This window comes from Callorhinus ursinus, unplaced genomic scaffold (genome assembly GCF_003265705.2).
Source record: "Callorhinus ursinus isolate GAN/ISIS: 27379988/994484 unplaced genomic scaffold, GSC_fseal_2.0 scaffold27, whole genome shotgun sequence".
Lineage (NCBI taxonomy): Eukaryota > Metazoa > Chordata > Mammalia > Carnivora > Otariidae > Callorhinus > Callorhinus ursinus.
Window position 1 is genome coordinate 22,753,677 of NW_027397089.1, and position 27,558 is coordinate 22,781,234.

The 27,558-nt window shown below is 34.7% G+C and overlaps 1 protein-coding gene across 2 annotated transcripts; it reads left to right on the forward strand.

The window, feature by feature from the left end:
- The first annotated feature begins 5,641 nt into the window (after window positions 1-5,641).
- CLEC2B (C-type lectin domain family 2 member B) lies at window positions 5,642-27,558 on the forward strand. Of its 2 annotated transcripts, none has more exons than XM_025879785.2 (5): window positions 5,642-5,883; window positions 12,736-12,822; window positions 19,548-19,705; window positions 23,174-23,277; window positions 24,545-27,558. In XM_025879785.2, the coding sequence occupies exons 1-5, from the start codon at window positions 5,814-5,816 to the stop codon at window positions 24,570-24,572; spliced, it is 447 nt and encodes a 148-aa protein (XP_025735570.1). In that variant the 5' UTR covers window positions 5,642-5,813; the 3' UTR covers window positions 24,573-27,558. The 2 variants fall into 2 exon arrangements, with proteins under 2 accessions (XP_025735570.1, XP_025735569.1); XM_025879784.2 differs by having other exon boundaries at window positions 5,644-5,883; window positions 24,260-27,558.

Below are 27,558 nucleotides of genomic sequence, written 5' to 3' on the forward strand. Positions count from 1 at the left end.
TAAAACTAAAATATGATAAGCGCTTTGAAGGAAAAGTGTTAGGTCACTAAAGAAGAAATTATTAAGCAAAGTATCTAGAACTTGAAGATTTGGAAAATTCTCAGCCTATCAATATAGCAGAAAAGTGAGAACATCTGCTCTGGGGAAAACACCAAAAGTGAAACTGGACAATCACTCCATAAAGATATTACCCATAATTTTCATCAGCCATGTCATTAGAAGCCAGAAATAGAGATAAGAATGCACCAGCAAAGACACTGCAAATTTGAACTGAAGATGGATGAGGCAGGATGAAATAAAAGGTTTTCAGACTGTTGGGCTTCTATGAACATGCTTTATCCTTCAAGAAGATAACCCTAAAGACTACTGGGGATCATCAGGACTGCCACTCCTACCACAAGCCCAGAACATATGACAAGAGGAGGAAGTGGGGAATAGGGAGGGACAAGGCTGTTTTCTCCTCAGTTTCAGAGTGTGGGGCAACCTCCTCAGTTTCAGAAAGCTCCTACTCAGGGCCTCAGGGGCAAGGCTGCCGCTCAGAGCTGAGAAACCTGGGTCCCTGGGGATGACATTACTTATCAGTGGGCCCACAGAGTGAGCATTCAGGCAAAAAAAGATTACTCTTGAGCCCTAAGAGTAGTGGAATTTTCCTAAGTTTTGGACTGGCTTGGAGCCTATCATTCCTTTATTCTTTCTGATTTCTCCCTTTTGGAATAAGAATGTCTATCTGAGCTGATCCCACCATTGTATCTTGTAAGTACATAATTTGTCTGGTTTCAGTTTCACAGCTAGAGATGAATTTTGCCTCAAGGTGAATCATACTTGAAGGTTCACCAGACATAATTTCGATAAGACTTTGGAGTTGGAATTGATGCTGGATAGGTTAAGACTTGAGGCTACTGGGATGGGGTGAATATATTTAACATGCAAGAAGGATATGCTATTTGAAGGGCCAGAGGATGGAATATTATGAACTAAATTTTGGCTTTCCAGATTCATCTATTGAAGCTCTAACCCCCATTGTCCTGTATTTGGAGTTAGGGCCTTTAAGGAAATAATTAGGGTAAATGAGGACATAAGGGTTGAGGCTTAATCTGATATGACTGATGTCCTTGTAAGAAGGGATGAGACACCAGTGAGTTCTCTGTCAGTCCATGCATCCAGACAAAAAGTAATACGAGGAAACAGTGAAAAGACAGCCATCTACAAGTGAGAAAGAGAGGTTTCACCAGGCATCAGTTGTCTGGAACTTTCTTGCACCTCCAGACTCCAAAACCGTGAGAAAATTAATTTCTACTATTTAAGTCACCCAGCCAGTGCTATTTTGAAATGGCAGCCTGAGAAGACTAATATATGTGCCTTTGGGATTGGATTGAAGGAATCACTTTGATTTATGCTAGCCATGTGGTCTTCTTTCTGAGGACTTGCTTTTCTCTTTAATAATTGGGTCCTGAGTCAGAAAACTGGCTCAGGTGGAAGTAAGATGAGGTAATAATTTATAACTTTGGGGGGATGGTTTTCCTTAGCTTACTGATCATCCATTTTTGATTTATTTCTATTGTAGCTTTTGAGAAAAACCCAGTGGTATGCATGCAAAAATCTATTAAATTTTCAGGACTTCGTGAGCCAATCATTGAATATAATTATTATAAAAATTACTATTATTTAAACCTAAAATTAAATAAATTATATTAAAAACAAAAGTAATAAATACTTAGCATAAGTCAGTTTCTGGTTATTTTTTACTATATTTTACCATTATCTACACGTGAAGTTTTTTTACATCCACTATATCTGAATAATAGAAATACTATATAACCATGCACTACTACTATATAACCATACACTACTACACATCTCTTTTCAACTCTGGCATTTAGTGATATCACATTGGTAGCTTGAAATCAGCTATGGTGGGAGTAATTACATCACAGGAATCAGCAATTATGCAAACTAGGGTTTGGGTTGTTATTTTTTTTTCTCTGTAGCACCAGGTTAAAGACTAATGCATAAGTAAAAATACCCTCTTAGCTATCTATCTGTCTTACCCTCAGAGACATTTAACATTTTTATAACTTTCTCTTTGTCAGGAATCTAGATGCTACTCCAAACTCAACCTTCATTACAATATTTGTCAACCTTGTTTCAGAGTTGAGCTGTGCCATTTGACTTCTACTACTCCAAGATCCTATCAGTCTCAATGTTATCTGTAAATCCAATTCTGTGAAGACATCTCCTATTGTAACCCTTGGTCTAGAGAGGAAATCTGCAGTAAGCTTCTCAGTGATACTTATGTTCTTCTGCCAGTGTATACTTTATTGCTTTATTTTTTCATTATTATGTTAGTCACCCTACAGTACGGTATTAGTTTTTGATGTAGTGTTCCATGATTCATTGTTTGCATATAACGCGTGCCTGTCATACCATCCCATAGAACGCTTGGTGGATTTTCTGTCCATATAGAGTATACCCACTGCAGAATGCCAACTGCTGTATTTTTGTATTTTTATCTTCTCTTTAACAATCTCCCACAGCAATTCTGGCATTGTACTCTGTTTAACATGGGCTATTACTTTCTTCAATCTTCTTGGAGTTGTTTTAGCAGTTTATCAACACCCTCTCACAACATCTTGCCAAGTTATTAAATTTTATGCTTTAAGAGAGTACTCCAGTGTTGATAAAATCTCCCTTATCCAGCTTTGTGTTTCTCTCTTGATCTAACGCCTCTGGAATCTAATCACATTGTGTACTCTCTAGGTTGCCATTAAATATTGGTCAGGTCTGAATTTCTCCTGAGTGTCAAGGTTAACAGCTCATCTTAGTTATTGGCTTTATGATCAGGAGGGGAAGGAAGGGATAATCATAAGGAGAGTGTGTAATTTCTTTGATGGCAGAGGATTCAGCATCATCTTTAAGCAAGGATAAACTTTAGACTTTAACAATGGAGAATATGCTACTTTCAAAGGTTTAGATAGCTCAACATTTAGACAGTTCTAGATTTTTGAGGTTTTTGAGAAAGCTTTTATGAAAAGACACTCTACAAATGGTGGAAAGTATTTGTAATACAGGTATCTGACAAAGGAATTGTTTCCATATTGTTTATATATTAGTTTACAACTCATTACATATGTTTTTATAGGATGATTTGCCTTCTTTTTAATTTGCAAGACACACATAAACATAACAACATATCTTATAATAAATATGTGTATGTGTATATATATATATATATATATATACACATACACATATCTTACAACCCATTAAAAAGAAGACAAATCATCCTATAAAGATTGGCAAAATATCTGAATAGAGAGTTCACCAAAAAAAATATTTTGGGATGCCTGGGTGGTTCAGTGAGTTAAGTGTCTGCCTTTGGCTCAGGTCATGATCCCAGGGTCCTGGGATCCAGTCCTGCAGCTGGCTTCCTGCTCAATGGTGGTGGGGGGGAGCTTACTTCTCCCTCTGCCTGCCGCTCTCCCTGCTTGTGTGCTCTCTCTCTCTGACAAATAAATAAATAAAATCTTTAGCAAAAAAGATATAGGGCACCCAGGTGGCTCAGTCCGCTAAGCGACTGCCTTTGGCTCAGGTCATAATCCCGGAGTCCCAGGATGGAGTCCCGCATCGGGCTCCCTGCTCAGCAGGGAGTCTGCTTCTCCCGCTCCCCCTCCCCCCCTCATGCTTTACCTTTCTCTCTCAAATAAATAAAATCTTTAAAAAAATATATATATATTAATTGCCATAAGCACATGAGAAAATGCTCAACAGATTATCAGAAATTAAAACTACATTTAGATACCCCCACATACCTACTGGAATGGTGAAAATTAAAAAGACTGACCATATCAGATGCTGCTGTTGATGTGGAGGAACTGCAACTGTCCTACTTTTTAATAGAGGGAATGGTACAACCTCCTTGGAAGATATTTTATGTTTATAAAATTAAACATACATTTTCTTTTTAAAAAAACAGCTTTATTGAGGTATAATTGATATACAAAAAAACTGAACGTATTTAATGTGTACAGTTTGATGAGTTTGGACATATGCAAACACCCACGGTACCATTACCACAATCGAGATAATAGACATATCCATCACCTCCCAGATCACATGTTGAGTGTTCTTATCACAAAAAAATACAAACATATTTTCTATATGACCTAGCAATTCCACTACTAGGCCTTTCCTCAAAAGATTAGAAAATAATTGTCCCACAGAAAGACTAACAGAAATATTGATGTGATTTTATTTCTGATAGTCAACAAGTGTTAACAACCAAATGGGGTAATGGATAAGCAAATTATTATATATTCACAGAATAAGATTCTGCTTGGCAATGAAAAGGAATGAACTGCTGGTCTATGCCACAATCTGGATGAAACTCCAAAACATTTTACTGTGCAAAAGATCCAGACTCACAAGGGTGCATGACTCCATTTATAGAAAATTCTAAAACCACCAAAACTCATCTCTGTTGATAGTAGATTAGTGGCTGCCTGGTTCCTGGGATGAACTGCAAAGGTACATCAGCAAACACTTTGAACTGAAGGAAATGTTGTATATTTTGAGTGAAATTGCATATCTTAATTGCGTCTCCTTAGGAACAAAACTAAATTTCTCTCAACTATGATAGCGCAATCCCTATATTCTCCTATATATGCATTTCTAATAGTTCTATGGATAGAATATTTTGGTGATAACATAGGTAGAAATGTTCATTTCTCCCCAAACTTTTAGTCTTCTTTCTGTCCCAAAATGGAAGGAACGATTTTGTTATCTGCATTTTATCTTGCATAATTTTGTTTTGAGTGATGATAGTAGTGACCAGAGCTATATATTCAAGGCCATCTAGGAGAGTTTAATCCTATATTAAATGGGATTATTCTCTTCACATTTTTTTTCTTTTCATTTCTTTGTCTTCTACTTTCCTCTCCATTCTCATTTCTTTTTCCCTTCACAGTGTCCCTGTCAGAACAAATATGGTGTTAATCCTGAAGCAGCTTGTAGGACGTCAGCTGCCTCTCTAGATTTTTAATGTATTTATTGAAAGAGAATATGAAATCATTTGCAAATTCTGATGAGTACAGATTTGAAAAGAAAATTGCTTCCTAATAATCTAACTCTAGCCTAAAAGCATTACCATCTTGAATATTGATGATAATATTCTGAGTACCTTTTAACTTTATTTTCCTTTTCCTCTTTCTGCTTTCTGTTTGTTAGGGGTGTGTAGGTGTGCATAGGGCCATGATAGCGTCCAAGAAAGAGAGAAAATTGTTTTTGTTCTTGCTTCAGTAGCCAGCTTGAAACATAGCTTTCTAATCTTTGATTTCATCACCTTTAAGTTTGTCTTTCTAAACATAAGATTGTTGTGCCTGGGCACATGTCTAAACACATATCTTAAATCATGTCTTTTAATTAATTAATATTCTTATCTTCTATGACCCTGGAAGGACACCAGTTATGTAATATTCTTGAAACAATAGAAAAAATAGCCTCTTGAATATTTTTTTTGTTCGATGGGTATCCTCTATCGAGAAAATAGGAATCTATGAACTTGTTACTTTTTTACATTTTAGTGAACTTCCTCTTTCTTCAGCAAATGGTGGTTTTTTCTTTCGTTTTACAGGAAGAAATTGTGTTTAGACAATATTTGACTCTATCAGAAACACTGTTACTTTCATTTTGAGAAATACTGCTTAACATTGCCTTGCTTTTCTAAAGTAGAATAATTCTAGTTTGGAGCTTCTATTGAAGATCCTAATAACATTTTTACATTCAATTTAAAATTTTGAAGAGAGGTTTTGGAAGAGATGACACAAAGCCCCCAGATAGCCACCCAGACTGATCACAGGAATCAAGGAACCAATGAAAAGAAACAAGGTAAGGACATTCACAGTTGTTCAGAATGAAAGTTATAGATAGAAATTATGCCATTATGTTAAAAGCCTTCTAAGGTATGGGATGGGTTTTGTTGTTTTTTTCATCAAGGCAGAAAAATCCTTCTTTGAGTTAACATCTCCATAAAATGAAAATTGTGACAATGAAAATTCAGATTTGTAATTGGCTATTTTGTCTTATGAATGGAGATTATTTTAACTGATAGTGGGGAGGGATTAACCACAGTTTAAAATTATTCGAGATTTAATTTCATTTTTACTAAGTATTTAATAAAACTAAATACTGGAGAAAATGTTAAATTTGATCTGCATACTCCTTCAAGGCCCAGAATACAGCCACAATATGAAAAATTTGGCCAATATTTCTAATGTCTTAAAAGATTGTTTGTGGACAGTGAGTGGAGTCACAATAAGCCAGACTTTTGGGTACTTAATAACAGAAAGATTATCTCCCTCTCCTCCTCTAATCTAAACAATCACTAGTACTCTGATGTCCTTGAAGATGTCTCTGGCAACCTTAAGAAAGATAAGAAAAGAAAATTCACTTTAAAACTAAAACGAGAAACTAGAAAATAACTCGGTAGCTTTGGACATACTAACTAGCAAGTTCAGAATATGTAAGATCCAAACTTGAAATCTAGCAGAAAAATCTTTCAAAGGTATTTCAGCAGGGGTCTTCATAGTCAAAATATGGTAAATAAGAGAGGCTAAAATCCATTAAATACAATAATCAATTTAGGGACTCTGGTTGGTTTTAAGTATTTGCCATTTAATTTCTTTTCAGTCTACTAGTGCATGCAAATGTCAAAAGTTATTGTTACTGCAGTTCATATTAGAATGCATAAATACTTATTCCTCATTTTTTTTGATAATTCTGTCTAAGGTTAGATCAAAGAGGGTTGGGGACAATGGGATCAAATATTAGGTGATAATATGAAAATATCAGAACCAAAAATTTTAAGAATGCTTTCTAGCCACTCATAAAATCAATGTTAATTTCTACCCTAAATATCAATCATCAATATGAATTTATATATTTTATGTATGAATAAATGATATATATTACAAATATAGTCTGTAATTTACTAAGTAATATTATGTATATGTATATTAGATATAGCATACATAGATATGTAATTTGAACTTATAAACACCATTGTAATAGTTAATTTAGTGCATGATATAATTTATCTTTTAATATTTTCTTTTATATTATTCTCTCTTATTAGTAATTTGTTAATTTTTTCCCATAGCTGTCAGCTAAGAAAAAGTGTATTTTATTTAGTTTTAAATTCACTGGTCACCCTGGATTTTTCTTCTTATCTCTACTTGGAGATCATTGTCAATTTTAGAATATATGCTGTGGAATCGAGCACGGAGGAGATCAGCTCCAGAAACGGAGAGAAATTACTTGAGTCAGCTCTATGGGGAAAGTAATTGGAATCCTTAACTGTGTAGATTATGATTGGAGTGAGTTTAGAACTATTTTAGTTACATTATTAATAGGTTTTTATTGAGCTGCCCGGGGATATTATCTGTTTTTACTTTCCTTTGTTGAACACATTATAAGGGCTGAGCAACTTCTTTGAAGTTCATCTGTCACTACTAAATTCACAGTGGGAAACCAACATTTCCTGTTCTTTTTGTTTTTTCGATAATTTGTGCAGGTACAGGTATTGATCATTTAGTATAAGGATAAAGAGAAGGAACTTATAAAATGAAAGCCATTTATATTGAATGTAGAAAAGTAGATTTTAGGGCTCAGGACAGATTAGAGAATGAACATGTAGCGTGCTTAAATATGTATCTGCATATCAGAAGTGCAGTAAATGTCCGATTCAATAGTGTCCTATATCAAACTAAAAGTCCCTCGAAGCCCCATCCCACTGAACTGACAGGACATTTAATCTATGCTGTTTGGTGGTATTGAGAGTGTGGGGGCGGAGGATTCTTCTGGGTTATATGACGTTTCCTAGCCTTATTGTGGCATCGAAGCATCGAGAGAGTCTTCAGTCATCTCTTTTCTCTGATTATTTGTGAAAAGATATGCCCCAACATGAATTAGCCTTTTGGTTCTAGTCCCGCTATTTCTGTGCTACACGTACAACAAAAGCCATGCTGTTTCTTCGCCACAGTCATGGCACAGGCATCCTATTGAGTCTGGTGCTCTATGCATGTATTGACACATTGCCTTGACTGATGATATAGAAAAAGGAGGAAAATACTTGTTTTCTTGATGCCTGATATTTGAAGAAAACTAATAGGGAATTAGAGAAATTAAGAAGGTGACACTTGAAAGGTGATTAAAACCCCATTAGACAGAGCCTGGACTACAGTTTGGAACTGAGGCATATACAGAAATAAAAGGTTGAAAACACAGGTGTATGTTTTGTTTCTCCTCTTTATGTCTTTGGTACATTTGAGGGAGGGTCATTTCTCTTACCTAGGAATACCCCCTCCATTTGTACTTCAGACCACAACCCCTGTAGCCTGTGCAAGAATTCGTCTTCTTAATTTAATTATTCCCTCCCTTTCTTGCCTGCATTAGCAATCTATCCCTTCCATATTAAATCATCCCCAAATTCATAAAAGAAACATTGTGTGTTATATCTTAAAAAAAAAACCCTATAATAATCACCCATTTCATTCTAACTAACTACTTCTTTTCTTGCTCTCATACACACAGCACACGTTCTCTGAGTCTACATGCTGATTTTACTTCCTTACTTCCAGCAATATGCCCTTATTCTGTCTGACTCTGAAACCATTCTATCAAGGATATCAGTGGCCTCCAAGTGCTCCATTTGATTTTTCTACCTCCACTGCTACCACCCTTGTTTACGAGATCCCCATAATTCGATTGATTAGAGTTATAACTCCCTAAATAGTCTCTCCACTCACTAGTCACAGGGAACTTTTTTTTTTTTTGAAGATTTTATTTATTTATTTGACAGCGAGAGACACAGCGAGAGAGGCAACACAAGCAGGGGAAGTGGGAGAGGGAGAAGCAGGCTTCCCGCCGAGCAGGGAGCCCGATGCGGGGTTCGATCCCAGGACCCTGGGACCATGACCTGAGCTGAAGGCAGAAGCTTAACAACTGAGCCACCCAGGTGCCCCAATCACAGGGAACTTTTAAAAGCATAAATGTAGCAGTGCCAAACATCCACCTAAAACAATTCAGTGGCTTCCATTATACTTTGAAGAATGTCAAGTTCTTTCCCAGGGCCTTCAAAGCTTAGCATCATTTTGCTCCTAACTAGTCACTATTCCATGCTACTTCGGACCTTATCAAACTTGTTCTACTTGGGCCACATTCTTTTCAATTCTTTCCTGATTTAAGGCACTTGAACTTGCTGTTCTCTTTGCTTAAAATGCTTTCTCTGGTTTATTTCACATAAATGGCCACTGCTCATATTTTATGTTTTGGTTTTAATGTCGCTTCCACAGAATTCTACCCTCCCCCACACACTATCTTTTCTGGTCATTTTCCCTTTACCTATCACCCTGCTTATTGCCTTCCAGCTCTTGTTGCAATCTGTAATTTTTAATTTTTTTTTCAGTTGACTATGTCTTTTCCACCAAATCCAAATTCTAGGAGAGCATAGATTATGTCATTTTGTTTATTATTATATTTATGGAAACTACCACATAGTAGGTGATCAGTAAATATTTGTCAAAGAATGAACAAAGAAACAACGCTGGTACACAAGTGAAGCATTGCAGTTGATGCTTATTATGTAGCTTTGAAATTCCAGGTGGTCAGAAGAAATGCACAACTAATGACAGGACTTTTCAGAAATTTGGCAGAAACAGACAGGTTAGACATAATTCCTAATTATATTTCTCACATAGTTGAAATAATAACAGTCTGGTGGCTCAAAAGCAATGCTAGTTTTCTCTTTGCTGCATTCCCTCTCCCTCCTTATGGTACTTCTTAAAAATTACTTTATTATGAATTTTTATAAGTACCAATATTTTCATATGTTATGCATGATAGTGTAGATAGCTCCATACTTTTGGAAGAACACCTAATCAGTATATGCCAATTTATTTATCTTTGAAAATTTTTTCTTAACAGGATAATTAGACAAGCGTGCAAGACATTTAAACTATAGTTCTAATTCTGGTTAAAACTAAAAAGGGTGAGAGAGCCTAAATGCCCATCAGAAAAGGATTTTTTTAAAACAGTATAGCTACATAAAAGTATTATCAGTCATTAAATTTATATTGTCAAATTATTCTTTAACATGATGTATAAATCCAGGTGTTGCACCTCCAACTTTTAGTGGCTTAAAACAACAATCGTATTGCTTGTGGTTCTAAGGTTTAGGGATAAGGACAGATTCAGGAGGAATGGCTCTTGTCTCCTCTGTTATGTTGGGCTCCAGAACAGTGAAAGTAGGAATTACAAGGTCTCTTAAGACTTGGGCTCTAAAGTTTCAGTGTCACTTTTTTTTTTTAAGATTTTATTTATTTACCCAACAGAAAGAGACATAGCGAGAGAGGGAACACAAGCAGAGAGAGTGGGAGAAGGAGAAGCAGGCTTCCCGCGGAGCAGGGAGCCCGATGTGGGGCTCTATCCCAGGACCCTGGGATCATGACCTGAGCTGAAGGCAGACGCTTAATGACTGAGCCACCCAGGTCACTTTTACCAGTCTATTGCTTAAAGCAAGGCACAAGGTGATTCATATTCAGGTGGTGGGGAATACAGTAGATCTCTTGATGGAAGGAGAAGCAGGATCATGTGCCAAAGGGGTGCTGGACACAGGGGGGCGTGATTCATTGGGGGCCATTCTTTTTTATTGTTATGTTAATCACCATACATTACATCATTAGTTTTTGATGTAGTGTTCCATGATTCATTGTTTGGGCATAACACCCAGTGCTCCACGCAGAATGTGCCCTCTTTAATATCCATCACCAGGCTAACCCATCCCCCTACGCTCCTCCCCTCTAGAACCCTCAGTTTGTTTTTCAGAGTCCATCGTCTCTCATGGTTCGTCTCCCCCTCCGACTTACTCCCCTTCATTCTTCCCCTCCTGCTATCTTCTTCTTCTTCTTTTTTCTTAACATATGTTGCATTATTTGTTTCAGAAGTACAGATCCGTGATTCAACAGTCTTGCACAATTCACAGCGCTCACCATAGCACATACCTTCCCCAATGTCTATCACCCAGCCACCCCATCCCTCCCACCCCCCACCACTCCAGCAACACTCAATTTGTTTCCTGAGATTAAGAATTCCTCATATCAGTGAGGTCATAGGATACATGTCTTTCTCTGATTGACTTACTTCACTGAGCATAACACCCTCCAGTTCCACCCACGTCATTGCAAATGGCAAGATCTCATTCCTTTTGATGGCTGCATAATATTCCATTGTGTATATATACCACATCTTCTTTATCCGTTCATCTGTCGATGGCCATCTTGGCTCTTTCCACAGTTTGGCTATTGTGGACATTGCTGCTATAAACATTGGGTGCACGTACCCCTTCGGGTCCCTACATTTGTATCTTTGGGGTAAATACCCAGTAGTGCAATTGCTGGATCGTATGGTGGCTCTATTTTCAACTGTTTGAGGAACCTCCATACTGTTTTCCAAAGTGGTTGCACTAGCTTGCATTCCCACCAACAGTGAAGGAGGGTTTCATTGGGGGCCATTCTTAACAGTCAACCACACACAAGAACAAACTGTTAACTGAAAACATAAGAATATAAAACAGTGGGTCCATGATGATTGTACTCATTTAAAATCATGTGTATTTGTGGTGGAGGTTATATGTGTGAAAATAGGATTAGAGAGATATATGGATGGAAGGATGTTAACCCACATGCTAATGCTGGTTATGTCTAAGTAGTAGAAATTTAGATGTGTTTTATTTTTTTAAGATTTTATTTATTTATTTGATGGAGAGAGAGAGAGCACAGGCAGGGGAAGCAGCAGGAAGAGTCAGAAGGAGAAGCAGGCTCCACACTGAGCAGGGAGCCACCCTGGGATCATGACCTGAGCCAAATGCAGCTGTTTAATGACTGAGCCACCCAGGTGCCCCTTAGATGTGTTTTAAATTTAATATCTTTCATACATCCACAAAAGAAAAATGTTTATTCAACAAAAGAATAGCTCTTCACTAGGAAGAAGATAGGAATGGTAAATGCCCTCAATAAGTTTATCATCTATCTTAAAGTACCTCCTATAACATTTAAAATTTCATAAAATTTTACATTAAGGATGTTTATAATCACATAAAATAACAAAAAAGTTTTATTTCAAAAAAACTTATGTACCATTTTTTTTCCCCACATGGACACTAATAATTCCAGACCAGGAAAAAAAAAAAAGTGTCTTGTTCAAATTCCTTTGCTCGTTTGTAGCAAAAAATCTCAATTCCAAATCTTTGGACTGATTACTTATGAACTTTTAAATATGCTATACTATCTATCCTTTAAAATAAACTTTTCATTAGTTAGAAAGTAGATTTTCTTAAAAATATTCAAGGAGTGTTAGGATGTACTGATATTGTACCATAGAAAAAGGATACTGAAGGCCTGGGGGGTAGCTCCAGGTCTTAAGAAATTCTACCCTAAAGAATTATATATATTTGATTCCTTGGACTATGACAGTAAAATCAATGGTAACACTTGATTGAATGTAAAGATGAACTGAGAGATTTCAAAAAAAATAGGGGTTGGTATATTTTCCATATATCAAACAAATAATATGTTTGTGTTATCTTATGAAATATCGGAATAAATTGCCAAAAGAAGTTTGTTAGTTATGGTTATGAATGCAAATTTAGTCTTTTACCTGTTTCTAAATTTAATTTTTTTTCAGGTGTAAAGGACAAGTGTAAGATGACAACTTGCGGGTGTGTTACATTTGCATCTTTAATTATTAATATTATTCTAATTATTTTATTAGGTGAGTAAATTACATTTTTTATTTCTTTACTTATTTTTTCTCTTTTAAATGATCATTTTCTTTTCTGCCTCAATCATGATTTTTTCTCATTATTCTTACTCTTTTCCCATTATTCGTGATTTAATGAGTATCAATGAATGGTTTATAATGAATTACATGACCTATGTAAAGCATTGGGAGATGCAAAAATGATTAAGAAAAAATCATTCACCCTGATAATTTCCCATTCCACTCAACATTCCCATACCAGTGGCAATCACTTCTTTGATTTCTGTTACATAGGTTAGTTTTGCCCATTTAAAAATTTTTTCCATAAGTAAGATCATACAATTTTATGTATTCTTTGCATCTTGTTTTCTTTGTTCCATATCATGTTTGTATGATTCTTCCACATCATAGCATGTAGCAAAAGTTCATTGACTCATTGTTGAAGGGAGTTGGAAAAGCTTCAGGCAAAGAGCCAGATAGTAAATAAATTTGGCTTTGTCAGCCATACAATCTGTGTTGCAAGTACCCCACTCTGCATTTGTAGTGAAAATAGAGCCACACATGGTATATAAACAATTGACCTTGCTGTGTTTCACTAAAATTAAACATGGAAATTTGAATATTGTATAATTTTCATGTGTCACAAAATATTACTCCTCTCTTAATTGTTTTGATTTTCTATTATTTATTATTGTGTCGATTATTTTTAAAATGTAAAAATATTTTTAGCTCTGATTTTTGGCCTCAGGTTGTAGTTTTCAGATCCTCGCTATAGAGTATCTCATGCTATATATTAATTTATTAAACACTCTACTTTTGATGGACATTTGGACACATTTTGACTACTGCAGATTATGCTGATTTGAACATCCTCATACTTTTAGACTTTTAGCGAATAGTGGGTATTGTTTGCAATATACTTATGAGAAGAATTAGTAAACCATGGAGTATGTATAGGTCAGCGTTAGTAAATAATTCCGTAGATTGTAGATAATCCAGCCCAAAGTTTATGACATACTGGTCAACACTTTGTTGTCAGTTTTACCTATTTTAGCTATTCTGATGAGTGTGTGTTAATACCTTATTGTGACTTTAGTTGACATTTTCCTGATGACCAATACTGTTAAGCTCCTTGTTGTATTTGTAGTTTAGTCACAGTATTTTGTGATGGGTATATTCAAATACTTGGTCCATATTTTTATTGAGTTAGCTCTTTGTTTTTTGTTTTGTATTTCTATTGTAAATATCTTCTACTATGTAAATATAAGTATAGTAAAAAATTTTTATGAAGCTTACATTTATTTTTTGTATGATGTCTTTCAATAAAGGGAAGTTCTTAATTTTTAGGTAGTTTTAATTTTTTTAATTTTTTTCTCTATTTTTACTATGTTTTACATCCTGTTTAAGAAATTTACTGTACTCCACATGCATGAAGATATTACTCTAGAGTTTCCATTGTAACACTTATTATATTTTTACTAATTTCACATCCAGAACTATAACGCTTTTGAAATTGATTGTTGTAAGTGTTTGGGTATAATGTCAAATGTATTTTTCTTCATTCATATAGTCTTCTGATCTGAAACAATTTATTGAAAAGTCCACAGTTTACTTTACAGTTCATTCCTGGTGTTGTGCATCCTGAATTTGGAAAAATGTATAATGACATGTACCCTTCATTATGTTATCCTACAGAGCATCTTCACTGTCCCAAAAGACTTCTGTGCCCCATGTATTCATTTCTCCTCAAACTCCACTGGCAATCACTAATCTTTTTACTGCCTCCTTTGTTTTGACTTTTCCAGAATGTCATACAGTTGGAATCATATAGTATGTAGTCTTTTCAGACTGGCTTTTTTCACTTAGTAATATATATCTAAGGGTCCCTTGTGTCTTATGGTTTGAGAGGTTTTTGTTTGTTTGCACTGAATAATATTCCATTGTCTGATGTATCACAGTTTATTTATCTATTCACTTACTGAAGAGCATCTTGATTGCTTCCAAGTTTTGGCAATCATGAATAAAGCTGCATTAACAACCATATGTAGGTTTTTGTGTGGACAGAAGTTTTCAACTCCTTTGGGTAAATACCAAGGAGTACAATTGCTGGATTGTATGATAAGAATGTGTTTAGTTTTGTGAGAAACCTCCAAACTGTATTTCAAAGTGCCTGTACTGTTTTGCATTCCCACTGACAATGAATGGAAGTTCCTGTTACTCCACATCCTCGCCAGCATTCGGTATTGTCAGTGTCCTGGATTTTGACCATTCTAATAGGTGTGTGGTATCCCATTGTTGTTTACATTGGCGTTTTCCTGATGACCTGTGATGTGGAGCATATTTTCCTATATTTATTTGCCATCTATATATCTTCATTGCTGAGGTGTCTGTTCAGGCTTTTTGACCATTTATTCATTTATTAATTAGGTTGTTTCTTTTCTCATTGTTGAGTTTTAAGTGTTCTTTATATGTTTAAATAATAGTCCTTCATCAGATGAGTCTTTTGTAAATACTTTCTCCCAGTGTGTGGTTTGTCTTCTCATTCGCTTGACATTGTTTTTCACAGAGCAAAAGTGGTTAATTTTAATGAAGTACAGCTTATCAATTATTACTTTCATGGGTTGTGACTTTGGTGTTGTATCTAAAAAGTCGTCACCATATCCATGGTCATTAAGGTTTGCCTCTATGAAATCTAGAAATTTTTTAGTTTTGTGTTCACATTTAGATCTTTGATATGTTTTGAGTTAATTTTTGTGAAGGATGTAAAGTCTGTGTTTGGATTCATTTTTTTGCATGTGAATATCCAGTTGTTCTAGCACCATTAGTTGAAAAGACTGTCTTAGCTCCATTATATTATTTTTGCTCTTTTGCCCAAGTTCAGGTGACTACATTTATGTGAGTTTATTTCTGATCTTTCTTCTCTATTATACCGATTTATTTGTCTATTCTTTCATTGATACTACACTGTCTTAGAGATCACTGTAGCTTTATAGCAAGTCTTGATGTTGGGTGGTATCAGTCCTCCAATTTTATCTTCTCCCAAATTAAGTTGGCTATTCTGTACTTTTTCCTTCTCAATATAAACCTTAGAATTAGTTTATTGGTATTTATAAATAACCTGCCTAGATTTTGATTGGGATTTCATCAAATCTGTAGCTCAAGTCCGGAAGGAACTAACATGTTGACAGTATTGTGTCTTCCTAATTATGAACATAGAATGTCTCTCTAAAAACTAGTTCTTCTTTGATTTTGTTCATCAGAGTTTTGTACTTTTCCTCATATACATAATATAGTATATATTTTATTAGATTTATACATAAGTATTCAATTTTGAGGGGTTCTAATGTAAATCATATTTTATTTTTAATTTCAAATTACACTTCTTTATTTCTGGTACATGGGAAAACAATTGACTTTTGCATGTTAACCTGTATCCTCCAACCTTGCCATGATTATTTATTAGTTCAAGGAATTGGGTTTTTTTTACTTCTTTCAGATTTTCTACAGAACAATCATGTCATCTCTGAACAAAGGAATTGTTTTGTTTTGTTTTGTTTTAGTTTTTTTCAGATTTTCTATAGAACAATCATGTCATCTCTGAACATCTCCCCTTTCCAATATGTATGCCTATGACTTCCTTTTCTTGCATTATTGCATTACACAGAACTTTTAATTTGATAATGAAAAGTAATGGTGAGAAGGGAAAGCTCATTCTAGTGGGAAAGCCTCCAGTTTCTCACCATTATTATATTAACTGTAGGGTATTTTTGTAAATAGTCTTTATCAAGTTGGGGAAGTTCCCCCCTATTCCTAGATTACTGGGAGTTTGTGTCACGAATGTTAGGTTTTTGTCAAGTGTTTAATTCATAGGATCATGAATCATGTGATTTTTCCTTTTTAGCCTGTTGATGTAATAGATTACATTAATTGATTTTCAAATGCTGAACCAGTCTTGCAGATATGAGATAAATCCCACTTTGTCATGGTATATAACTCTTTTTATATATTGTTGGATTCAATTTGCTAATATTTTGTTGAGGATTTTTATATCTATGTTCATGAAAGATACTGATCTGTGGTTTCCTTTTCTTATATCTTTGTCTGGTTTTGGTATTAGGGTAATGCTTGCCTCATAGATTGAGTTAGGAAGTATCCCATCTGCTTCTCTCCTCTGAAAAAGATTGTAGAGAATTGGTATAATTTCTTCCTTAAATGTTTGGTAGAAATCACCAGTGAACCCATCTGGGCCTGGTGCTTTCTGTTTTGGGATAGTACTAATTATTCATTCAATTTCTTTAATAGCTACAGCCCTATTCATATTGTCTGTTTCTTCTCATTTGAGTTTTGGAAGATTGTGTTATTCAAAGAATTGGTCCATTTCATCTAGTTTATCAAATTTTCGGTCACTGAGTTATTCATAGTATTCCTTTATTATCCTTTTGATTTCTGTAAGATCTGTAGTGATGTCCTCTTTTTCATTTCTGATATTATTAATTTGAGTCTTTTCTTTTTTTTCATAGTTAACCTGGGTAGAAGCTAGCTGATTTGATTGTTCATCAAAAAACAAGCTTTTGATTTTGTTGATTTTCTTTGTTAATTTCATACTTTCAATTTCATTTATTTTTGCTGTAATCCTTATTATTTATTTTCCTCTGTTTAGTTAGGTTTAGTTTTCTCTTATTAGTTTTTAAGATGAAAACTTAGATGATTGATTTTAGATCTTTTTCTTTTCTAAAGTATGCTTTCAATACTATATATTTTCCTGTAAACTTTGCTTTTGCCACATCCCACAAGTTTTGATAAATTGTGTTTTTATTTTTCTTCAGTTCAAAACATTTTAAAATTTCTCTTGAGATTTCTTCTTTGGTCCATGTGCTATTTAGACCTTTGTTGTTTTATCTACATGTTTTGGGAAATCTTTCATCTATCTTCTGTTATTGACTTCTGGTTTAATTCCATTGTGATCTGAAAGCAGACATCATATGATTTCTTTTCTTCTAAATTTGTTAATGTGAGTTTTATGTTAATTATTAATTTAAATAACTTGCCAATCTTCATTTGGAAGTTTATGTAAGCATTCAGATTATCTGCAAATAGAAATGCTTTTATTTATTCTGTTGAAATCTTTATAACTTTCAGTGTATTGCCTTATTTTACTGGATTGAAATTCCAGTACAAGGTTGAAGAGAAGTAGTTAGTGTTGCAACCTTATCTCTTTCTTAAATCCATGAGAAAGTTTTTAAATATTTTTCCATTAAGAATGGTTACTTGTAGGGGCACTTGGCTGGCTCAGTCAGCTGAGCAACCAACTCTTGGTTTCGGCTCAGGACATGATCTCAGGTAGGAGCTAGAGAGTATAATGTTAAGTGAAATCAGTCAGAGAAAGACAAATACCATATGATTTCACTCATATGTGGAATTTAAGAAACAACAAACAAGCAAAGGGGAAAAAAGAGAGAGAGAGAGAAATCAAGAAACATACTCTTGATTATAGAGAACAAACTGATGATTATCAGAGGGGAGGGAGGTGGGGGATGGGTTAAATAAGTGATGAGGATTAAGAAGTGCACTTGTGATAAGCATGGGGGGATACATGGAAGTGTTGAATCACTATATTGTACACCTGAACTTATATAACAATGTATGTTAACTAATTGGAATTAAAATTGAAAAAAAAGAAAAAGGTGTTAAAGGTTTTACCTTCTATAGGTACTTGGCATCAAATGACTGTAGGTGATAATTTGTTTTATCTTCACATACCAGAGATCACCAGCATCCCATTTATGACTGGTGTTTGAATCAATGCCTTTAAAGTGAATCATGTAGACAATAAATACCGTATCTCACCCTTAAAGTTTTGTTCCTTTAGACCCACTTTTGGTACCCAAAACTGATTCACTCTGGGTGCCTTCAGGAAAATGGACACTGAAAAATGTTACAAGAATAGGATTTTAATATGGGAATTAGGAATAACATCATTGTGGAAGTAGTTGAGGAGTGATGGTCTGGAAAGCTGTGTAGCTGGAGGAGAAATAGTCACTAATGATTTTGGCTTAAAGCACTAATGAGTTTGTAGAACCAAAGATTAAAGGAAAGTCTAAAAATACATCTAGCTGCCAAGACTACCAAAGGCAAACTCATTAAAAGGCCTGTGAAGTTCCTATGCCCTCGGTCTCCCAGGATAAACGTTTCTGCTTTACTTCTACCTTCAAAATCTCATGTGGGTTCTTTTCAGCATCTAACTCAGAGCCATACAGTGATAGTGGTACCTAGTTAACAATAAGCAATCAAACACACATATTGTTAATTATATATTCTGTTTTATTCTTTTAATTGCTTCCTTAGAAATTAAAACATGTGTCCTAGATTATAACAGTCTAATATAAATTAGCATTTTTATTACCCCCAGATAATGATAGGATTTTGTTATATTTCACTTACCCAAAAGTGATACAGGTGACTTAACACAAGTAAAATCACACTGGTAGCCCTATGAAGGATGATGTATCATAGGCTGGAGTTGAAAGGAATATCAGTAACCTGTCAAATCCTGAACTGCTGTCATTTAACCTAACATGCAATTTGTCTTTCAACTTGTTGCATAATAGATATGCAATTCTGGTTATGATCAAAATCTTACATCACAATCTTGTCTTTCCCCATTGATCTCAAAATACAGAGGCATATTATTTCATCTGGCCATTAATATATTGTGTTTGTCTCATTTCCACATTTAGCATTTAGGAGTACTCAGGATTCCTGCCCAGATGATTGGATTAGTTTCCAAAACAAATGCTATTATTTCTCTAAAGAAGAGGGGGATTGGAATTCAAGTAGACACAACTGTGTCACTCAACGTGCTGACCTAACTATGATTGACACTGAGGAAGAAATGGTAATTTGATATGCAATTCTTATGCAATTTCTTAAGTAGGGGCATTGGGAATATTCAAATGGTAATATGATTTTTAAAAATTTTTCACACATCTGTCTATGCAGAAGATTTTTAGAACATGCCATGTGAGATGCAGTTGAAAAACTTGGTGATGTTTGGTTTGAATAGTGTAAGACTTATATCAAGTAGTAGACTTGACAGCTATCTTTGTATTTTAAGGAGTATAAATAGAGGAACTTTATAATATTTGGAATCCTTTTAAAAGTCAGTACTCCATAAAGACAACTGTTTTAGGAAGGATGGGATTCTCCAATCTACCCCCTTTGAGGAAACTTCTTCTGACTTAGCCCTGCTTTGCTCTCTCTGAGTCCCCGTAAGAGCCTCCATCAGAGCACTCACTACCAGTAATTGAATAGGTATGTTACTGAAAGTCTTAGACTGAAGCATGAGTTTCCACTGAAGACACACTATGATTTATTTGAAGTTGCCACATTTGCTATACCATAAAGGCAGGTACAAATTAAAAGCTTAATGGCCCTTTTTAAAATAAATATTGATTTACATGGCAAAAATCTTATATGAGTAAAGGAAATCTCCTAGAACTTTAACAAAGGATTGTGAAACTACATACCTCTGCACTTGTGAAATCTGTTCTTTCCCTGAACCACTTATGTGATAAGCGTACATTTTTACTCTTGTTTAGTCTCTTTAAAAGTTAAGGGTCAAGATATGATTTCACTCATATGTGGACTCTAAAAAAACCAAATGAATAAACAAACAAAAAGCAGAATTAGACCTAGAAATACAGAGAACAAACTGATGGTTGCCAGAGGGAAAGCGGTGATGGGATGGGCAAAATGGGTGAAGGGGTGTGGGAGGTACAGGCTTCCAGTTATGGAAAGAATAAGCCACAGGAATAAAAGGCACAGCATAGGGAATACAGTCAATGATATTATAATAGCTTTGTATAGTGACAGATGGTAACTACACTCGTGATGAGTATACCATAATGCATAAGTTTGTTGAATCACTATGTTGTATACCTGAAACTAATGTAATATTGTACATCATCTGTACTCAAATAAAAAAATTAGGTAAGGGGTCAATATAAGAGGTAAGATAACTTGAATAATTTGCAGTTAAGTGTTTAAAATGTTAAGCAGCACAGCACAGCATTTAAAATTGTTAAAAGAGAATTCTCTTAATTCTGTGGTCAATAAAATACATTTATGTAATCTGCGTGAAGATTGACTCAAATTTAAATGGATGTGAACCGGACAGGGAAAATTTATAGTGCAAGAAAACTCAACAATTTTGGTTGCAACAAAAGGTATAGAAATCCAAATAAAACAAAAAACTAGGTATGTGAACAGTAGACACAGCAAATCAACAAGGAAGATGCAGACTCGAGTTAATAGGAAGATTTGTATGTAGTCAGTAGTTTCACTGCTAAATTTTGCAAGACTTTTGCAGTGAACATTCTGAGAAATTCTTAAATTGTCTTTTATAGTTCCTCTTGTGGGGAAAATGTCTAAATTTGCAACAAGATGGAAAAATAATGAGTGCTAGTAAAATTTTTGAGAGATAAAGAATTAACAAGGCAAAATATTTTAAAAATCTTCACTTATAGGAATCTTGTCAGCAAAGGCTGACAAAAATAGTGAATATCATAGAACACAAAGATCAAAGCATACCAAAATAATTAGTTTTGAACTTAAAAGAAGTCATTAAACATATCAGCTAAGAATGATTGTACTCTTTGAATCAAGAAAAGAGACTTTGATCCTACAATTTCCTGATATATTTTGGAAGTCATAGATGCCTATATTTACTACATAATCTGGGCAAAATTTAAGTGACAAGCAAAATGAGGTAAAGCTATCTGTGAAGGAGTGATAAAAATAATATATAGAAGAATTTTAAAGGACTGTTTACTTAAAACAGCTTAATTAAAGTGTTATATATGTTTACTTAAATTACAAAATGTTTTCCTTAGTTAAAATGAGATATAGCTTGTTTCATGAAATAGTTTTCATATTTATTTCCACTTATGTAGAGTTATTTTGCATCTTTAACAAGAAGCCACATGGGTATTCTTTTAGTGAGCAAATAATAATTAACATTTTTCTTAGGACAGGCTTTAGGAAACTTATGTCCCTGTTCCCTGTCACTAAGACCACAACTACTGAAACTCATCCAATTTTCCCAGTTATCCAATAACATATATACTGTTGGTCGCCAATACATTTATCCTTTCTCACATTTTTTTCTGCCTTCAAGCAAGCTCTTTCCTAGGCCTAGAATATGAATTGTCCTCTTCTTTCTTGTCATCTGTATTTATTATGGAATATTCTATTCTTCCCCTCCAGATACACCTCTTAGAGCACATCCTATATGCAAGTGCCTTATAACGATTCAGATACTTCTGTCTTGTAAACTAAAATTTCACTTTGGATTTATTACAGTCACATTCTTCTCCTTATCCAGGAGGATATTTTCTAACTCTATGTTTACATAAGTTTCTTCACTATAAATGAAACCCTATGAATCCAGGGACAGTGTTTGATTAATCTTTTCTTTTATAAACCCGAAGCTTAGCTCGATGAGTTAAATTTTTTTCCAAATAAATTTATGAAATGCTGCAGAAAATGGTACATTAAAATGTCAAAGTTATTATTAGTGTCACTGTTATAGACAGGAATGGACCATAATGTTGTGAACTATATTCCTCATATTTATCATAAAATTGAAACATGGAGTGATAGAATGTCAAGTTTGTGGTTTCCCAGATATTTAGTAGCATAATAGACTCAATGACTTTCTGTATATAATTGTATACTTAAAAAGGCTCCAAGGCAGCAAGAAATTTCAACACTGAATGAATAAAGAGAGAAGGAGAAATAGGAAGATAAAATTATATTTTTCCCCTGAATGATCTCTTTAGAAGTAGAAATTTGGGGGCAGAAAAATAAAATTTGAGAATTAAATTCTAAAGGAATTGGATATATGGAGGGTGTGTGTCTGTGTGCGTGCCCATGTGATCCTTTTGGGAGAGAATTTGAAGTAAAATATAACATTAAAATCAGCATACTAGTATTTACTGGGAAGTGGAAAAACATTATAATAAGTATCTAATGATTAGAAAGGCTGTGTAATAAGTCATTTGAAAACTCTGGCTTTCCGGGAGTTTACAGTATTAAAATCCTGGAGGAATAGATTTGCATATAGAATATCTATCAATTTGGAATCAAAAAGTATCTTAAAGAAAACTTATCTCACATCTTTGTTTACAAGTAAGAAAACTAATTGTCAGAGGGTAAAATGCTTTTTCAAAACCCCGTTGCTATTTTCTGGTGAAGCAGGAGTTGAGCATTTGTTGCCTTGCTCCTCACAACCTGCAAAGCAAGGGGGACACAATAGGTTCTAGTAAAAACTAAAAAATATATAAAATTTATTTCATCTCTAAAGGCATTTCTTAAGCGATACAAATGCACTTCTGATCATTGGATTGGGCTGGAGATGACAGAAAATCAAGCAGGACGATGGGTAAATGGAACCATATTTAACAAATGGTGAGTTTCTTTCTTTGGGGGATTATTTAAATTTAGATAGCACAGCCTTCTCCAGAACCTTGGCATTAGCTGCATTTCTCTAGAGCCCAAGGTTTGGGTGTGTGTTGGAAAAATGAGATAGAGAAAACAGTATCATGTACTGAGATTAGTTCCAAGAATCAACCAGGGAGGTTGGAAATCAAGATAGAAGAGGGAAGATCTTAGTTGGTTATTTTGAAAATAAAGACCGGTGATTCATAAACACAGACCAAAAAAAAAAAAAAATCCAAAAAACATTTGCCTGATTTTAACCTATATTTTCCAACTTATATCTATTCTTCAAACTTCATGCTACCTGTTTGTTTACATCTTTTACAGTTCAAGTTAAACTTGTTCATTTTAACCTGATTTTATCTGGCCTTCATATCTTCCACTTTGCAACATTTACTGCACAGATGACCTCCAAATAACCACCCTAAATGGTGATTGCCAGCCACTTTGCCACTTAGTTTATAATAGAATTTCTCAACAGCAACACAACTGACATTTTGGGCTGAATAATTCTTTGTTGTGGGGAAGGGGTGCTGTCTTGTGCATTTTAGGATGTTAGCAGCATCTCTGGCTTCTACCTATTAGGCAGTCCTCCCCCCCACCTCCACTTACGACAACCCAAAATGTCTCCAGGTGTTGCCAAGTGTGTGTTGGGGGGTGGGGTGGGGAACACAAAGCAAAATCGTGTTGTGTTAAGAACTATTGGTTTATATAAACTGATATTTCCACTGATTAAACATAACTATCTTAATGTCAGTGTAATAGGTATAAATTCTTGGAAGAGGAACTTTTATGGTCTAATTTGGTAGATATCTTCCCCTTAGCAAGAGAGGACTGTGCCACAGCACACTTTTTCAGGACTCTGGACAGATATTTTTTAAAATGGGGTCATTGGGCAAATGAGAAATCACAGGATTTTTTTGGTACATGGTGTTTAATCCCTTTATCGTAGGTTTTCTGTGAGAGGAAATGAAAAATGTGCTTACCTAGATGATGATGGTGCAGCAACAGCTAGATGCTACACAGAAAGAAAATGGATTTGCAGGAGGAAAATGCACTAACTTAATGTTTCTATAGTGGAATTGCAACATACATACCATGATTTCTGTAATTCTTTTTTTCTTTCCCTCTGTATAAGTTAATTTTCAACACTTCACTGCTTTAATGTTCTAGTCTGATAATACATCTTGATAATTGTCAAAATAATTTCCTTCAACTTATTTTTCTACTTTTCAAGGCCTGGATCTTTTTTATATCAATGTTAGAAGACTCCTGTAATTAATTTCACAGGATCTATAAATCAGTTTGGAAAGTGTTGTATTTATAATATTTCTTATTCATTTATAATATATATCTTATGTTGGTGTTTGTCTTCTTGTATAATTTATAGTTTTTCTAACCAGTCACTGCATGTTATTTATTATATGTGTCCTTATTAAATGTATCTGATGTTTATGCTGTTGCAATGATGTAATTTTATTATTTTTTATAATAGTTATTTTTATATATGGAAATGTAATTCTTTGTGTTATTCTTCTCCTCTTCAACATACATTCTGAAAGCTCATAATTCTAATAATTTGTGGATTCTTTTAAATATTGTAAAACATAGCACCTAATAATAAGGTTTATTTTTTCTTAGAACTATTACTTAATTTTTGTCTAATTAAAATGTGTAGAACTGCCAAGACACTATTGGCAGTAAACATTATTAATTTGTTTCACATTCTAAAGAAAATACTTCTAACATTTTCTTTTTTAAAAGATTTTATTTATTTAGGGCACCTGGGTGGCTCAGTTGGTTAAGCGACTGCCTTCGGCTCAGGTCATGATCCTGGAGTCCCGGGATCCAGTCCCACATCAGGCTCCCTGCTCAGTGGGGAGTCTGCTTCTCCCTCTGACCCTCCTCCGTCTCATGCTCTCTGTCTCTCATTCTCTCTCTCAAATAAATAAATAAAATCTTAAAAAAAGAAATCTATCACTATAAAAAAAGATTTTATTTATTTATTTGAGAGAGAGAGAGACAACAATAAGGAGAGAGGGAGGAGGACGCTCCCCACTGAGCAGGGAGCTTGACGTGGGGCTCGATCCCAGGATGCTGGGATTATGACCTGAGCCAAAGGCAGATGTCCAACTGACTGAGCCACCCAGGCACTCCTGGTGCCTAATATTTCAACATTATCAGTCTTTTATTTCATTTTTATGCACTTTTTTTAAGTTAAGGCAGTTCTTTTCTGTTCCTGTTTCCTAAAAAAAATTTTTCAGTAGAAAGGGAATTTGAATTTTCTTATATGTTTTTGTTTCCTTCATCTATTTGGATGTTCTTCCTTCATCTTTCAGTGTGGTAAATGACACAAGTTTTCTAATATTAAATAACTATTTTGAATTCCTAGATCAAATTCAACTTGGCTATCATATTTATTCTAAGTTGATTTATTCTGATATTTATTTTTTAATATTCCTATGCCTAAATTCATGAATGTGATTGCCCTAAAATATTCTCTGCGGGGATTATTGGGATTATTGTTTCAATAATTCAATGAAGACATGGTTGGAAGATGTGTTGTTTTACATTTATAGTATAAAATTGTGAATGGTAAGTTTAATGTGTCTAAAAAATTAATTATTGTTCATATTTTGTGCATATTTTAGATTAGATTTAGATTTGTGATCATCAGTGCACCCCAGCACCAACCTTTGAGAGTCACGGGAAAAGTGTATTTATGGAGTATAGTATAAGGATGTAATCAGAATGAAGTAAAAGGTGCTAAGCAAATGTAAACTCAAGGAGATCCATGTTGTTTCAGTAAAAACAAATTTCTAAGAACCATGATAGTGAGAGTAATAACAGCATTGCTACCTTTTTCTTCTTTTTTTTAAGTTTTTTTTTTTTTTTTGAGAGAGAGATGGAGGGAGACAGCTCACAGGCGCGTATGAATGTGGGGAAGAGCAGAAGGTGAAAGAAGTAGATTCTCTGCTGGGTAGGGAGCCAGATGTGGGGATCGATCGCATGACCTTGGGATCATGATCTGAGCTGAAGGCAGACGCTTAACTGACTGAGCCACCCAGGCACCCCTCCCTTCTTTTTAAAAGAATTTTTTTTTCACTCTCCAGAAATGAAACTAGCCAGGAAAGACACACTTACCAATAAACAAGGCAGAGATGGTCCTTGGACCTGAGGAGGAAGAAGTGATGTGAGGACACTATGAAAAACCTGCTTACACACTCACTGGACAATAAGCAAATGCATACTCAATCTCTTCTATCCACAATTCTGAAATTTTACAGATAAATCATAACATCTCCATGGGCTCATGAATTTTGTAATACATTTTAATCAAACTGTTTGTTTAAACAGAAGTTCTGCCAAAAAAAAAAAAAAAATGTTTCCCAGGATCTGTCAGACCTAGTGGCAGGCCTTTATAAGACCAAATATTTGGGCGCCTGGGTGGCTCAGTCGGTTGAGCGACTGCCTTCGGCTCAGGCCATGATCCTGGAGTCCCGGGATCGAGTCCCGCATCAGGCTCCCTGCTCGGCGGGGAGTCTGCCTCTCCCTCTGACCCTCTTCCCTCTTGTGCTCTCCATCTCTCATTCTCTCTCTCTCAAATAAATAAATAAAATCTTTAAAAAAAAAAAAGACCAAGTATTTATCAGTCAATAATTAATTACATAGGTTCATTTTAGTTGAAGATAATAATAATTTTGTTCAGTTATTTAAGTTATTTATGCATATTTAATATGAAAAACAATAAATTCTGTTCCATATGGTAGTAGCAATATAAACTTTAGTCATTTGTAGTAGGTTTAATAAAATTCCTCCTCTTCTCTGTTATGGGTTTAATTATGTCCCCAAGTCCTAACCCTCAGCACCTCAGAATGTGACCTTATTTAGAAATAGAGTCATGTAACAGATGTAATAGATAAATGTAATAGATACAATGAAATCTTTAGGATGGGTCGAAATGTCTTTAAGACTGGTGTCCTTATAAGATGGTAAAATTTGGATTTAGTGACAAATGCTCACAAAGGGAAGACTATGTGAAGACACAGAGAAAAAGCAGCCATGTGATTGAAGTGATGTATCTATAAGCCAAGGAACGCCAAGGATTACCAGTTCTGATGAGAAGCCAGAAGGCGCAAGAGAGGATTCTCCTCTAGAGCACTCTGAGAGAGCATGACCCAGCAGACATCTTGATCTTGGACTTCTAGTCTCGAGAACTGTGAGACAATAAAATTCCGTTGTTTTAAGCCA